A 14,128-nucleotide genomic window follows, 5' to 3' on the forward strand; every position below is an offset into this window, starting at 1 on the left:
GCCCGGTGTCTCGACGTGGCACAAGATAAGACGAGGGCAAGTCCAAGATTTTCTCCTTAAGAAACCGAACAGGTGAGTCTTGCGTCCTGACGTCGGGGTCGATCGTTAGGGCAGACCTTAAGGAACGTGCGGCGAAAGTTTGAAGGAAATCCAGCGAGGGAAAGTGGAGATTTTGGGTGTAGAATATTGAGGTGTCGCGTAGTCTAGCTCGGTTTCCTGGTGGTAGGACTGATGACTGAGTTTGTACGTCAAGTTAGGAGTTGGTCAAAAAACTCGGTTTTCTAATAATTGTTTCAGTTTATGTGATGTTTACGCATTCGCAATGTTTAAAGCCTTGTTGCTGTGTACTTGTTTGCTGATTTTGAGACTTAATTCGGCTAAATAGGAGTTTGTTTACTACTCGATCGATCGACCACAGTGACACGTAGCGTTTCGTACACAGTGTAGGGGGAGGGGGAGGGGGGGGGGTACTTTTTGGGCATGTCTTGTGAAGTTAAGATTATGTTTAAGACCCTTTTTGTCAGGTTTTGAGATTTGTTTTATGTCTTGGTGAAGAATCCAGGAGTTTTGTTTGGTGACCACATCAGAAATTTGGGCGTTGTCTGGTTTTAACTACGCAAAACCTACAAATTTGACTGTATTTTAATTCTCATAAAAATTACTTAAAATAAACTTTTAAAGACTTTGGAAAGTTGTGGACTTACTGGAGTTGTTTTTAAGGTTTCCTAGAATGTGTTAGAAAAATCACTAATTGTTTCTTTCTCCTCTCAACAGGAACAGCCGAATCCAGCAATACCCACCACTGAGGCAACAGAGTTCAGCATGAATCCACAGACAGGCTACAACCAACCCTACCAGGGGGGGTACCAGAACTACGGGGGGCCACCCCCTCCTGGTGGACAGAACAGGGGGTACGGGGGCCCCGTCCCGGGACAACCCCCTCCACAGAATGCCTACATGAACGGACCCCCTTCCCTGGGCCCCCCAGGGGCCAAGCCTTCACAAGGGGGTTATGGAGCACCCCCCTCGCAGAAGGGGCCGTCAGGGGGGTACGGCCAGGGGGGTGGTGACATGCAGAATGGTTTTTCTCACGGTGGCCAGGCGTACGGAGGACCTCCCCAGCAACAACAGTACAGCAGGTGGGTCAGTACAGTATGCTAGCCTCCGTAGCAGGCTTATAGAACTGGGGGTTTGGTGGTCTTCAGCTGTTTTCTGATTAGCCTCCGTAGCAGGCTTATAGAACTGGGGGTTTGGTGGTCTTCAGCTGTTTTCTGATCAGCCTCCGTAGCAGGCTTATAGAACTGGGGGTTTTGTGGTCTTCGGCTGTTTTCTGAATAGCCCAGTTCTAAAAACGGGGGTAATTCAACCAGGCCGGCTATGTTGTCTATATGCAATCAGAAAATAGCGCATAAAAGCTCCCAAAGACCCAGAAGACCCCCAAAACTCCCAGTTTTTGGCATGCTATGGAGGCTAACACCAGTAACAGTATGCATTACTGTGAAACAAATAGGAGTGCGTAGAAACAGGAAAACCTGACTCCCGGGACGCCGGGAATCAAACCCGCACCAGCGCGCTAACGACTATGCTAAAAGGTCCAGCCCGTTGGAATGGATCAGTTAGCAGCGCTTGAACCCCGCTGTTACAACTGTAATTCCTGGTTTTGACTCCTGTGAACATGTAAATTCTTAGATTTTGCTACCTTGGAGACAAAGTGGATTACAGTATATTATGTTAGTGGGGATGTTGAATCCCAATTGTTGTTATTCACGCAACTTGCATGTGTTAAAGAGAGGGTTACAGTCCTCCACATGGGATGATAAGGCCTGGTATTCCTCAGTAGACTGACCCAGTGAGGCTTGTTACATGGCTGCTTTGAAGTGTGATGTCAACACTGGGTCAGAAGTTTTAACTCAAAACATGTAACCACCACAGGGCTGGAAATACTGGGTGCACGTGCACCTTAGTGCACCCAAAATTGTAGCAGCACACCTAATTTTTTTCTGTGCACCTAATGTTTTAAGTTGGGTGCAGCAGTGCACCTATTCCCAAAACCTGTACCAACACAGATGAACTTTCATGGTGATGTATAAAACAATATTTCCCACCTTCCAGAGGCCCTCCCCCACCAGGACCACCCCAGCAGTACCAGCCTGGCCCCCCCGGCCCTCCTATGTCTAACGTACAGACTGGACCGCCTGGGCCACCCATGTCTGGTGTCCAGTCCGGTCCACCCATGTCCGGTGTCCAGTCTGGACCACCCATGTCCAGACCACCTCCCAGTAGTCAGATGCAGGTAAGGCATTGTGTTGTCAGTTGTTAGAGCAGATTTCATTACAAGAAAATAGTTTGAGCCTTGATGAACTCGTTTCTACTTTTCTTTCTTATATAGTTAGTTTTACAGAGTGTGAACAGTCTGTTCATTTCTCCCATGTTTCAGACGGTGAACATTTTGTAGCTATCTCAAATGTAAAACTGCTGTGCGCTAAATGTTAAACAGTTTGTATATTGTCACATATAAACCTACATTGTATCTCCTATATTTCAGATGGTGAACCAGATGCAGACCATGAGTTTGTCTCAGCAAAGACCAGGTCCCCCCGCGCCAGGCATGGTGAGTTTACAGGGTTAATGTATGCACTATATAGAGGTTCATGTCAAAAGTTGCACTCGTTTGTGTTTCAGGGTTTGCTTTTGCCTTAGAGTCAGACAGGTTCCGGTTTGGAGTTGGCTGAATTTTGTATCTGTCAACATCAGTGCAGTGTTCCTGGCTGGAAAACCTCTCAGTTAGGAATGCCATATTTTCTGAACTACATTGTTGACTTTTTTTTGTACTTTTTGAGTACAACACATAAGCTCATTAGATTCAGATGCTTCTATCAGGTATTTTGTATGAAGTATAGGTTGTAGTCCTCTCATTCATGTATGAATGTACAAATGTTGTGGACACAAACAGTCGTTATGTTGTAACACTTTTAACAGTGTTGTTTTATGATTCCTGTTCCAGGGTGCACCCCCTCCAAGCAGCATGCCCCCCTCATCCTACGGACCCCCTGGAAGCTCTGCACCCCCCTCCAGCATGTCCATGGGACCCCCCTCCAGCATGCCCCCCCAGATGGGCCCCCCTGGACCGGGGATGTACAGCTCTGCTGGCTACGCCCCCCCTGCCTCACAGCCAGGCATGGTGGGAATGGTCAGTCAGGTTTTCATGTTTACCTTCACAGAAGGGAAACATATTGTTTTTGCTCTGTTTCTTCTTCTTCCTCTTCTTCAAACAAATAAACTTAATGACCTAGACTAGATTTCTGTCACAATTGTAACTAGCATTGTTGCAGGACAGATCTAGAGGGACTGCTCACCATATATTATATGTATGTATGTATGTATATATGAATGTGTTTCAGTAAGAATGAACAGAACAGTACATAGTTTTGTTAGGCTATACCTTGTGTAGATAAACATGCACTTGCAAATGTTCTAGTTGTAATTGTGTTAAGTTCTGTGCTTGTCATGTTGATTTCCGCCATGTTGATTTCTGCCATGTTGATTTCCGCCATGTTGATTCTGCCATGTTGATTCTGCACGCTTGTAGTTAACTGTAGAATCTCTCTGCTTCTCTCTTCTCTGCAGCAGAAACAATCAACAGACAAAAATAAAGTAAGTTCCCTCCTCTTCTCTACCCCTTACAAACTCGCCACAGCTTCAATCAGGCTTGTCTTGCAATCTCTTGTGCAGTTTGTATCATATCAATTGTTGTGTCTTCTTATAGTGCTGTTTATTTAGTACTTTGTACAATACTTGTCATCACAAAATTTTGAACTTTCAGAACAACATACAACATAGTAACAAATCTGTAAGCAATGTATGTTTGTAGCTGTTAAACAAATAAATATTGTAGAAAGAAGCAAATCTTTCAAAATGAGATGAAAAATTCTACACGGTAACAAGTTTAAATGTAGGCCTTTATTTTTTTTATTGCAATCACAACAGATTTTTGCTTCTGCAGATATTGATGTACATGTAGATAGACTTAAGTTAGTAAAGTGTTGAAAGTTGTATACATTATGATATGGCAGTATTTCTAGTCACACTCCCTCCCTATCCAGTCTATGCTCTTGACGAGTTTTTAATGTGGTTTGTTTGTTTGTCTGTTTGTTTCCAGCCCAACTATTCCGGTGCCCCAGGGTTCCAGGGGGGGTATGGCTCCCCTCCCACCAGCCAGGGGGGGTACGGACAGCCCCCTGGGCCGGGGGGGATGGGCGGTTACCAAGGGCAACCAGTGGCACAGCCCCCCCAGCAGAGGCGTCTGGATCCTGACCAGATCCCCAGTCCGGTGGGTTTGTGTGTTTGTTTGTTTGTGTTTCTGTACTGTGGAGGGATATAGCATGAACACTTACTGGTACCCATACATACAGGGAGCTGTGCTTTTGGTCAAAAACTGAGCTTCCTATCAATGTCAGAAACATTTTATATAAGTTCTTCTTCCGGTAATGCCTAGCCTCTACCAGGCTTGGGGAGGCGGCTGGAAAGAGTAGAAATCGGCCAAATAGAGAGATAAGCATGCCAAGGGAGTTTGTCCGTTGAGAGAACATTTCGCCGCACCCCGCTTATCTCTCTTTGGCCGATTTCTACTCTTTCCAGCCGCCTCCCCGAGCCTGGTAGAGGCTAGGTAATGCCCATCTGCAAAGAAATTGGCAATAACTGACATGTTGGGGGATAGTTGTGTAAAGTGCCTTTCCCAAGTGCACAACATTGGGGCATGTAGGTGGAATAGAACCCAGGACCTATGGGTTCTGGGCCGAAAGCCCTCCCATTATGCCACACGACACCACAAGTTACATCCAATCTTCCAGCTTTCTAGCTCCATATGAAAAAGTAGGGGGAGGGGGGTAATGTCCAGAATATTTTCTCATTTTCACATAAGGCTTGTGCCGAAGTGGTGGGGTCGGCTCAAAAGTCTGTCCCTACCTTAAACAAGAGCTTAGTTCCCTGTTATGACAGTTTGGAAATGAATGTTTTGTTTGATTTCCTACGTTTGAAGTTTGTGCATGATTGATCACGAGCAGTCTCCTATCACCACGGTGGCAGTGCATGTTTTTTCTGCATCTTGTTTTTGCACATTTGTTCCACTATTATTTTCCTTTCTTTTTTACCCTTGTTTCCCCACTTTCAGGCCAGGCTGGACCCAGACCTAATTCCTAGCCGTGTGAGTGGTTTATATTGTAACGGCCCAGCTAAAGGCCACAGCAAGTCAGTTCCACGGTTCTGGAAACCAAATTTTCTGTCACTCCTGTGAAAAGTACTGTACAGTATAAAAAGTGAAAACCGAAGAACTGACTTGTTGTTGCCTTATACCCCATGTAAGTGCATGACGTTAGGCTGCATGTGATGTAGCCGCATGCGCATGCAATATGAACCAAGGCTTGTTTACTATCCTGTGCTAGTAGATCTTTTTACTTCTCTAACTTTTTACTTTTCTCAGCATGTCACCCCCCCCACCCCACCAGAAAAAGGTTTCACACCAGTGTTTTGTATAACATTATGCCCCCCTCCCCACAGATCCAGGTATCACACCAGTGTTTTGTGTTTTATGTAACATGTTTTTCCGCCCCCCTCCCCACAGATCCAGGTGATTGAGGATGACCGGACCAGTCGTGGAGGTCAGCAGTTTGCCACCAACACCAGAGGACTGATGCCTCCTCTGGTCACCACGGACTTTCTTACTATCGACCAAGGTTTGTATTCTTCATCCTAAAACCACCAAACCCCCAGTTCTATAAGCCTGCTACGGAGGCTAGATATTTTTCATGTTTTGTGACTTTGTGTTGTCCTTATTTCCAGGGAACTGTAACCCAGCGTTCATGCGAGCGACCATGTACAACATCCCCTGTACTGCAGACATGTACAAACAATGCAGCGTTCCCATGTCCCTGGTCATCAAGCCATTCGCACAACTCAAGCCACAGGAGGTAAATACACCCCTCTAGTATAGTGGTCTCTTCCACTTCATAGTGTTTTTGAATATTAGTTTGGACTGATCCATTGATGTGAGAGGTAAATCACAGCAGACATGTGCAAACAGTGCAGCGTCCCCATGTCTCTGGTCATCAAGCCATTCGCACAACTCAAGCCCAGGAGGTAAATACACCCCTCTAGTGAAGTGGTCTCTTCCACTTCATAGTGTTGTAAGACTTGAGTTTGGACTGATCCATTGATGTGAGAGGTAAACTGAATGCAGTTATACCTACTAACTTATACAAGTTATTTATTTCAGGCCTACTTGTGTGTGTAGGTCAGGGGAGTGTGTAACTGTTGTTAGGGAGGCCAAAGTGAAAGTTAAACACCAGGGGCATTTTCATGGCATGTTCAACCAGGAAATTGGAATTTCTATTATAATCCGAACATATCACCTAAAAGAATGCAAAAAGTTCTATAAGTCTGCCAAGTTTGGTTTGGTGTTTCCCTCTATATCATGTTTTATCGCAATTTGAAAACCGTACATAAGTCAGTTTTCACGCCGCTCGGGCCGTCGGCGTATTCAAAATGGCGCCTGCGCTAATGTACTAAATCCCATACCCCAATTTCAAAGTGCGCGCGCCCAGAATGGGCCTAGATGTAATACTAACTTTGATTGGTCGTCGCTTCGCTGAAATAAGTCGTACAGCCAATCCAAGACCAGCTTCTGAAAGCTAATATTTGGGAGAAACCAACTTGCCTATGCGGGGATAGCTTGGTGCAGTGCAGGGTTAGTGCGTGCGGTGTTGAAAATAGGTCATTTTTCTTCACGTAGTAACTCAAAATTTCTTAAAGATATCAAACTCCGCATAGAATGTGTGTGTAGGTAGCAGTGTTGTTCACATTTGTGTGGATTTTCGTGGCCATAGAAGCAATAATATTCGTGCGATGGCCACCGGCGCGGAGAGTGTCAGTCGGAGAGACGACGTTTTCAAGGCGCCGCCATTTTCCCTGCTGTCCAGAGGCATGAAGGACGTAACTTTCCGGTGAGTTTTCGACACGTAATCGAGTTTGTTTCACTCAAGCTACAGTCAAAGCACGCATATATAGTTTGTAGACATTATGTGATAGATTTTCTTTGTCTTGTACCTCGTAAATAGACGGCGAATTTAGAACATTTTCTTGTTATGGTATGTTATGGGGTGGCGGTGGGAGGGGGGCGCACCAACATGTTTCCAGTTGCAGTTTTGTTTTATAATTCATACCATTTTTGGGAAAGAAGGTTTTGCTTATAGTATCCCGATCTCGAATCAGCCACATGTTGCGTACTTTATACACTCCTAATTTAGTTTATTTCTCTGGGTTTAAATTCATTTATTGACTGTGGTAGCACAAATTTTATTGTGTTCATATATTTTGTATTCATTACATAAGAAACTCACTAGCCATGGGGTAAATTCTTCCAGGGTTCAGAATAAAACAAATATTGTCTCTAGGATTTATTATGGTGATTTCATTATTGCTTGTGTGTAGGACCTTTTTTTTAAGTACCATGTATGGAATTCATTAATTTTTTTTATGTATGTTCAATTTTTTTTATGTATGTTCAATTATTCATTTCCTTCTGTAATTTATCTGATTTATAGGCTAGACGAAGATGGACTTCCCACATCAAGATGTACATTCCAGTCCCTCACAAACTGGGATGTCCTGGAAATGTTCGCTACACGCAAACATACTTATGCCCTCACACCTGTAAAAAGATCCAAGCTAAGGAGATCCTATGGCGCAGCTCCGTCACGTCGCGCTGTACAAATAGGTGAGCTGAATGAAATCACTTACACCTATTTCACTCAAGTCAGTGACTTTGTATTATGTTGAAATAATGTGTCTTTTATTGCTAAATACATGTATGTCTTTTGTTTCTGTATCTCCAGCAGAGAGCAGTGAATCCAGCGACGAGGAGACACCTCTGGCGCAGCTTCGCCATCCCAGAAGTGGCCCACGATGTGGGTTCGCCATCGCATCGGCACTATAGACAGGTTTGACTGTACTTCCCTTTCCAAAGTGCTGATGTCACATTGCTGTGTTTCCTGAATTAACTTACTTAATAATGACAACCAACTATACCCTTTTTGTGGCTTTGATTTCTGTAGGTCACGAGGACCCATGCAGCTCCAGCGAAGACTTCGGTGAAGACGACATGCCGTTGGCACACCTTGCATATAGGGAAGGAGGCACCTGTTACAAAATGCCATGTTTAGATTTATCAGTATATGTGCACTAGGGTTATTAAGACCACTGTCACTGATTTCTGCAATAGAGCATACTTATATCACATTGGAAGTGCAATTTGATGCCTCAAGTTCCATTGAAAGTTGTTTTTTGCGTAGACAGAAAGTGTCTCATGTGGGGTGGGGAGGGGGGCGGTTAGTACAAAATGCCAATTTCAAGTTCAGCTATCTCTGTTTCTGTGTACAATAGGCTTATTATTGCTATAACAGCACATTGTGGGTGCAATTTCGTGCCTCTACTTGCATTGAAAGTTGTCTTTTGGGTTGACAGAAAGTGTCTCAAGTTGTCATAGCCTATAAGGCCTAAGCCTGGGGGGGGGGGCAGTTTGAAAAAAAAAGCCATCTTCAAGTGTAATGTTCTCTATTTATCTATATAGTAAGTTCATTTGAGCATTATGTGAGTAGAATATAGTATTATGCCACACTGTGAGTGAAAATTTGAGCCTACAGGGCCATTAGAAGTGCCTTTTTACATTGGTCAAAAGTGGCTCGTGGCAGGTGGGGGGGGGGCGGTTTGTGAAAAGTGACATTTCAAAGTGTACCTTTCTCAGGATATGTATACTATATGTTTGTTTGTGCATTATGTTAGCAAAATGTAGCACTATGCCACACTGTCAGTGAAAATCTGAGCCTCCAGGGCCATCAGAAGTGCAATTTTAAGTTTGTCAAAAGTGGCTCATGTTGCATTGTTACAGGTGGGGAGGGGGCGTTTTTAACTAAAATGCCAGTTTTAGGCATTCTTTTCTCAGGTTTTATGTTACTTTGTCTTATTGTTATCAATCACATTTGATATGTACTATGTAGTGACATTGTAAGTGAAATATTGAAGTTCTTAATGTTTTGGAAGTGGTGTTTTGAGTTGGCTAAAGTGGCTCATGTTGCATTATTTTTGTGGGGAGGGGGGCATGTGGGAACAAATGTCAATATTGGATATAGCTTATAATCTNGCCCGACGGGATAAAGCAAGTACTTGTTGGTGCAGGGACACAAACTGAAAAAAATACAAAATAGGAAAATTCAGTTTATACGCACGCACACACAAACATAAATACAGAGACACATTCCCACATTTTGTTTCCATTGACAGGGTTGATGTCGTCGACGTTAAAGCATTTTGGGCAACCACAAGAAAATCTAAATGATGTAGACCTGAGCTGGGCTTTAGCAACCTTAAGGCAGTGGTCTTTACATCTTCTTGCTCTGGGCTTAGACCACATGTCTGTAGGGCATGATTTACCACCTCTGAATGGATTGTACCTGTTCTATCAGGCTTGTCTGTTGTACTATTAGACCAGGATGCTAAACCTGACATATTCAAGAGTAGGCCACAAAATCCCTACGTTCCCACCGGTATTAAGTCTTCGTGTCAAAACCGTGTTTCTTCAGACACTTGAGCATTTCGCAGTACTAACAATCATTGTGTACTAATGAAGGAAACTTTTTTGGCCAAATTTAATTTTGTTTGCACACGTCAGTTGGGAACCCCAGGGATGTTTTCCCTGAAAACTGAGTAAAAAGAGTTTCGCCGAGTGCAGTGGCAGCCCACGACTCGTCTCCACCAGCCCTGAACTCAAACGTACATACATTACCTGCAATGGTGTTGGACTTGGCCTCCAGCAAACCCATCTGGTAAGTGTGCTCATTCCAGAGGTCTGCCAGCACTGGAGCTTTCTCCGACTCCCTGCTCCTTGCCTCCCTGCCGAAGTTCTATTATCTACATCTATAGGATACTGAACAATGCCCTCATGGGGCTTCACGTCCAGGTGTACGACGTGTGCGGCCAGGTGGGGTGAGTGGTGCATCTCAGTGTCCCCACTGAGACGCCCGAGTCTCAGGCCTGCCGTCATCGGCAAACGAAAAAAAAAAGGTTCTGCCTACCTTTAAACCACCGCAGCCAGGACCGTAGATGCTCCAGCCTCCAGTTCTGTTCCACAATCATGTGAACCGGTGACACAACAGGCCGCGTTTGACCTACATGTCCAGGAACTGGGTGGGTGTGGCCGATGTCCATCTCGTTGATGGCCTCCTGGAGATTTGAATTAGATACTAACCTGATCTGTCGGAAGCTGATTTCATCAAAGTATGTGTTGCGGGGTACGTACACCTTATCTATTGGGTCGTACACCGAAGACGGTGTTTTACAATGAAATTGATACGGTGGCTGTGGTCCTCTCTAAATTTGGCGGTCTGCGATCTTCCGATGTTGTCGACGTCATCATAAGCTTCATACTTGTGTGTGATCGAATTTAATTTCAACTGCGAAAACTTACCTTTTTTTTGTAGAATTTCATGACTTGGTCAATTTGACCGAATGGCGCAAGCATCACCATGACCCCAAATGCAGCCACTACAGCCCCATCACTGCCTCCACTGACACGCTCCAATCTCTCCCTGGACAGGTTCCTCCTCCTGTACCAGGTATCCGTCTGGCCAGTCATCATGGCGAGCGTGGTTAGGTTTTGATCCAGCTTAGTCTTGATGTAGACATTCCTTACATTTTCATCACAAGTCTTCAGTTCCTTCTCCCATGTACTGAGTCACTCCTTCTTTGCCTCAGCTTCTCTTTTTCCTCAATTACCTTTCATGTATGTCGACTTGTGCTGCACCTTGGCCATGAACTGTGCCTGGAACAGCCGTAACACCGGGTTTTCCTCACCAATGTCGTCTGCTGGGGCGGAAATGGCCGCCATTGTTGCTGTACCATCCACGCATGGGCATGCTGGGTACGGTCCGTAGCTTGGTGGTCGCCACAATAACAGACAGATGAGAAACTTGCACGACTTGTCTTTCCTGAGGGGGTCTCTGGGACGTCCTGCTCGGTATAGGGTCTAAAAAAGTAGCATATGATGGAAAAATTTGAGCCGTATTTTTTGCGGAGCAGCTCCACTCGGAGCAGTGCTGTAGACCAGACTGAGTTATGGGAAAGGTCATACAGAGGTCCTTTCGCACGCAGTTTAGCCAGATTCTAAAATTAAACCATGTATTCATCTTTGATTTTTGATATAGATGTATCAAGAACATTACTCTTTGCCATACAATAGCGCGTTTTTTTTCAGGGTGGTTTGTTAAACAGTTTACACTTTTCATCTTGTCATATAGAGTGTTATCTTGTTTGACACTGGTATTTTCTAACACGCCGTCCTCATCACGGTCCAAGTCTACATGTTGGAGGTTGGGATATCTATTACCAAGCACTGAGTACCAATTAGCAAGCACGACTTCGTAACATGTGCGGCGTTGCCTGGCAGAAGATTCAAAGACAAACAAAGAACCCTGCAATATACGGAGCAAAATGAACGCGCAAACAAATATCTGAATAATCTTTTATTGAAATTCATGCCCGAGGGCTAATTGCAGGAACAGAAGAAACATTTGGTATAAAAAAAAGACTAGTACACATGAAACTACTGATAACTTACTAAAAAACTACCAGTTAAAACTACTGGGATTGACTTGTTTTTTTAAGACAGAGGAAGACAAATGATCCCAATTTTTCTGTAATTTGTTGGTTTTTCGGATGTTAAGAGGTGAGTAGTTGTTTCTTTAATAACATATAAACATTGTTTTCCAAGAAACCTGCTCTCATGGCTGTACCTACTTGAAATCATCTGCTGATGAGGAAGGTTCCTCACTGCGAAAGGTACTGGAGCCATTCACACAGAGGAAACGCATCGTCTCCCATGATGAAGTAGGGGGTGCCCCTGTCGTCGATAGGCAGGGCATTAGATAGTGGCAGTGCAATAGTGCCCTCTTCTAAGTTGTGACGTAATGTGCTCAGTTGTAATATGGCAGCATCCGAGGTCGACCCTAGTGGTTCTGTTAAACAGTTTACACAGCACGCACACATACACACACGCACACAAACAAACACACACGCACACACACACACACATACACACACGTACACGTCGGGACAAAAAGAAAGAGCTGGGCACAGATCAACATTTGTAAAAGTAAACTAAAATCATTACCAGTTCAAGGCTAGCGTTCTTCCTGGTCTAAGAAACTTTGCAAGCGTTGCGTACTTGTTTCTGATCACCCTAAGTGCAGGTAAACAAACAACCAACACGGACATATATTGCTCAGAGTTTTTATTATCGTGCACTTTATCCACATGTACACTGTACAAACAGTTCCGTGTCGTTACAAATCCACAAGAGGTGTATGACATATTTAGTTGCATGTCATCAACAGGTCCGTGTCGTTACAAATCCACAAAAGGTGAACGACATATAGACTTGCATGGCTTCCGATTAATTCTTTTTTTCCGATTAACAATCTTTTGCGAAATGACCCAATTGCTGACAGTTGTTTATCTTCTGGTCGCGCGGTTGGAGCGCCCTTGTTACTTCTATCTCTAGTACATAAGGGCCCGGCCTGGCTTGTTTTCCCTTGGAACCCGCAGAACCCTTAGACAGGTTACCTTGGCATTTCACAAACTGTGCTATGTCCCGCGCTGCTTGCTTGACGATACGACAGCCGAATTGGTTCACAAGCAGTTGCCTAAAGAAAGGCTGGGTGACTAGAGGCGAAATTTGGTCTAAGATTATAGAATGTTCCTCGGCCTTGGCGTGCCGTTCCTTCCTCGCCTGAGCGACCAGTGCCTCCACCAAGTCGAGCTCGCGGTGAGCGTCGAAAGCCACCTCTGGCCTGCTGACGTACTGCAGTACCTCTTACTTGTTGTCGTCGGCTGCACGTCCGCTCTTCAAAGTCCCAACGTGTTTCTTCAGTTCTTGCAACTCTCGCACAAGAGCTGCGGGGAGGTAAGACAGGTGCTGGATTTCGTCTAGAGGAGATGAGTTCTGTGACGCGTGGAGGCTCTGTCTAATGCAGCAGTTACATTAAGAAGGGTAACGTGACAATCACAACCATTTTCATCTCCTTGTTGCCCAATGAAGCTTTTGTAGACTCTCTCGGTGTCTTGTTGGATGTTAGGAGGGTCATGGATGGAGACATCATGAAGCGGCCTGGTACCTGTCTAAGTTGAGGTTTTGAAGTGGTGTGTCTGCCCACCCAAACAAAAGTGCTGGTGGTCGGTAAACACCCTGTGGCTGTATCCTCAGCAATGCCTGCAGCTCTTTCGATGTCTTCGCCCCGCCAGTGCCCAACATGGTCCGAGAAACAAGCTCCCTGACTAACTCTACCTTAGACATGTGGTCCATTGTGGTCAAGCCATCTATATGGTCTTTTCCCATGTCTCGTCTCCTTCCTTTAATACTTATAGCTGCATGCGGTCAGCCAGTGACATGTGCCGCAGTGGTAGCAGTGTTCAGGCGTTTTAAAGTTTTAAAGTTGTCGGGGATCTGCAAACCAGGCGGTGTTCAGACGTGGAGGCTTCCCGCTTGTACAGTCGACTAGAGTTTCGGAGTGATCCTCAAGTTCGCCATAATGCATCTTCGTCATCGTCACGAACGTGTTGGGGTCCGTGAACCTCACATCAGCTGCGCTGGCCTGAACGGATCCTGACGCGACCGCCTGCACGCTTGGAAGAGAGAGGTTGGGGTCGTCCCACGGCTGACCTTGGAAGTTGACAATCTTGATCCGTCTTAGTTTAACCACAGGGTCGAAGGGTTCCTGTGCCTCCCAGCTGGGGAAAGCCCAGTCTCTTCTGAGTCCCCATACGGGACTAGAGAAACACAAGGACTCTAACTATATTGTTCGCGCTAAATACGACACCAATATTACGAGGCAATAGACTTTTCCAATTCGGGGTAGTATCGAGTTCACTGCGTTTCCTGTTGAAACACGAGATCAAAAGAAGGCTACAATATTCTAGAATCCAGTCTTTATTCTGCTACATTAACTCGTCACAAATTAGTGGGCAAAAATACAAAAAGCGTCGGAAGGGCCGTTTAATTTTGGGGCACTCTGTCTGACCAAGA

At 44.9% G+C, this 14,128-nt stretch overlaps 1 protein-coding gene and 1 long non-coding RNA gene across 9 annotated transcripts in view; both read left to right on the forward strand.

The window, feature by feature from the left end:
• Positions 1-14,128, forward strand: part of LOC109472431 (protein transport protein Sec24C-like) — a 29,936-nt gene continuing 15,808 nt past the window's right edge. For 3 of the 6 annotated variants that reach the window (XM_019772202.1, XM_019772207.1, XM_019772208.1), the window contains exons 1-10: positions 1-72; positions 781-1,139; positions 2,113-2,293; positions 2,546-2,611; positions 3,005-3,190; positions 3,628-3,654; positions 4,160-4,330; positions 5,171-5,203; positions 5,621-5,732; positions 5,839-5,966. In XM_019772202.1, the coding sequence (XP_019627761.1) occupies positions 823-1,139; positions 2,113-2,293; positions 2,546-2,611; positions 3,005-3,190; positions 3,628-3,654; positions 4,160-4,330; positions 5,171-5,203; positions 5,621-5,732; positions 5,839-5,966 (1,221 nt within the window). In that variant the 5' untranslated portion in view covers positions 1-72; positions 781-822. Of the gene's footprint in view, positions 73-774; positions 1,140-2,112; positions 2,294-2,545; positions 2,612-3,004; positions 3,191-3,627; positions 3,655-4,159; positions 4,331-5,170; positions 5,204-5,620; positions 5,733-5,838; positions 5,967-14,128 lie in introns of all 6 variants that reach the window. The other 3 variants (XM_019772204.1, XM_019772206.1, XM_019772205.1) reach the window with 3 other exon arrangements.
• LOC109472435 lies at positions 6,614-8,443 on the forward strand. 3 transcript variants are annotated; one of them, XR_002140370.1, is made up of 3 exons: positions 6,614-6,998; positions 7,890-7,994; positions 8,109-8,443. It is a non-coding gene; the product is annotated as an uncharacterized LOC109472435 (long non-coding RNA). The 3 variants fall into 3 exon arrangements; XR_002140369.1 differs by lacking the exon at positions 6,614-6,998 and adding an exon at positions 7,733-7,771; XR_002140371.1 differs by lacking the exon at positions 6,614-6,998 and adding an exon at positions 7,735-7,771 and having other exon boundaries at positions 7,893-7,994.

Source organism: Branchiostoma belcheri, unplaced genomic scaffold, assembly GCF_001625305.1.
Source record: "Branchiostoma belcheri isolate BF01 breed outbred unplaced genomic scaffold, Haploidv18h27 scaffold275, whole genome shotgun sequence".
NCBI lineage: Eukaryota > Metazoa > Chordata > Leptocardii > Amphioxiformes > Branchiostomatidae > Branchiostoma > Branchiostoma belcheri.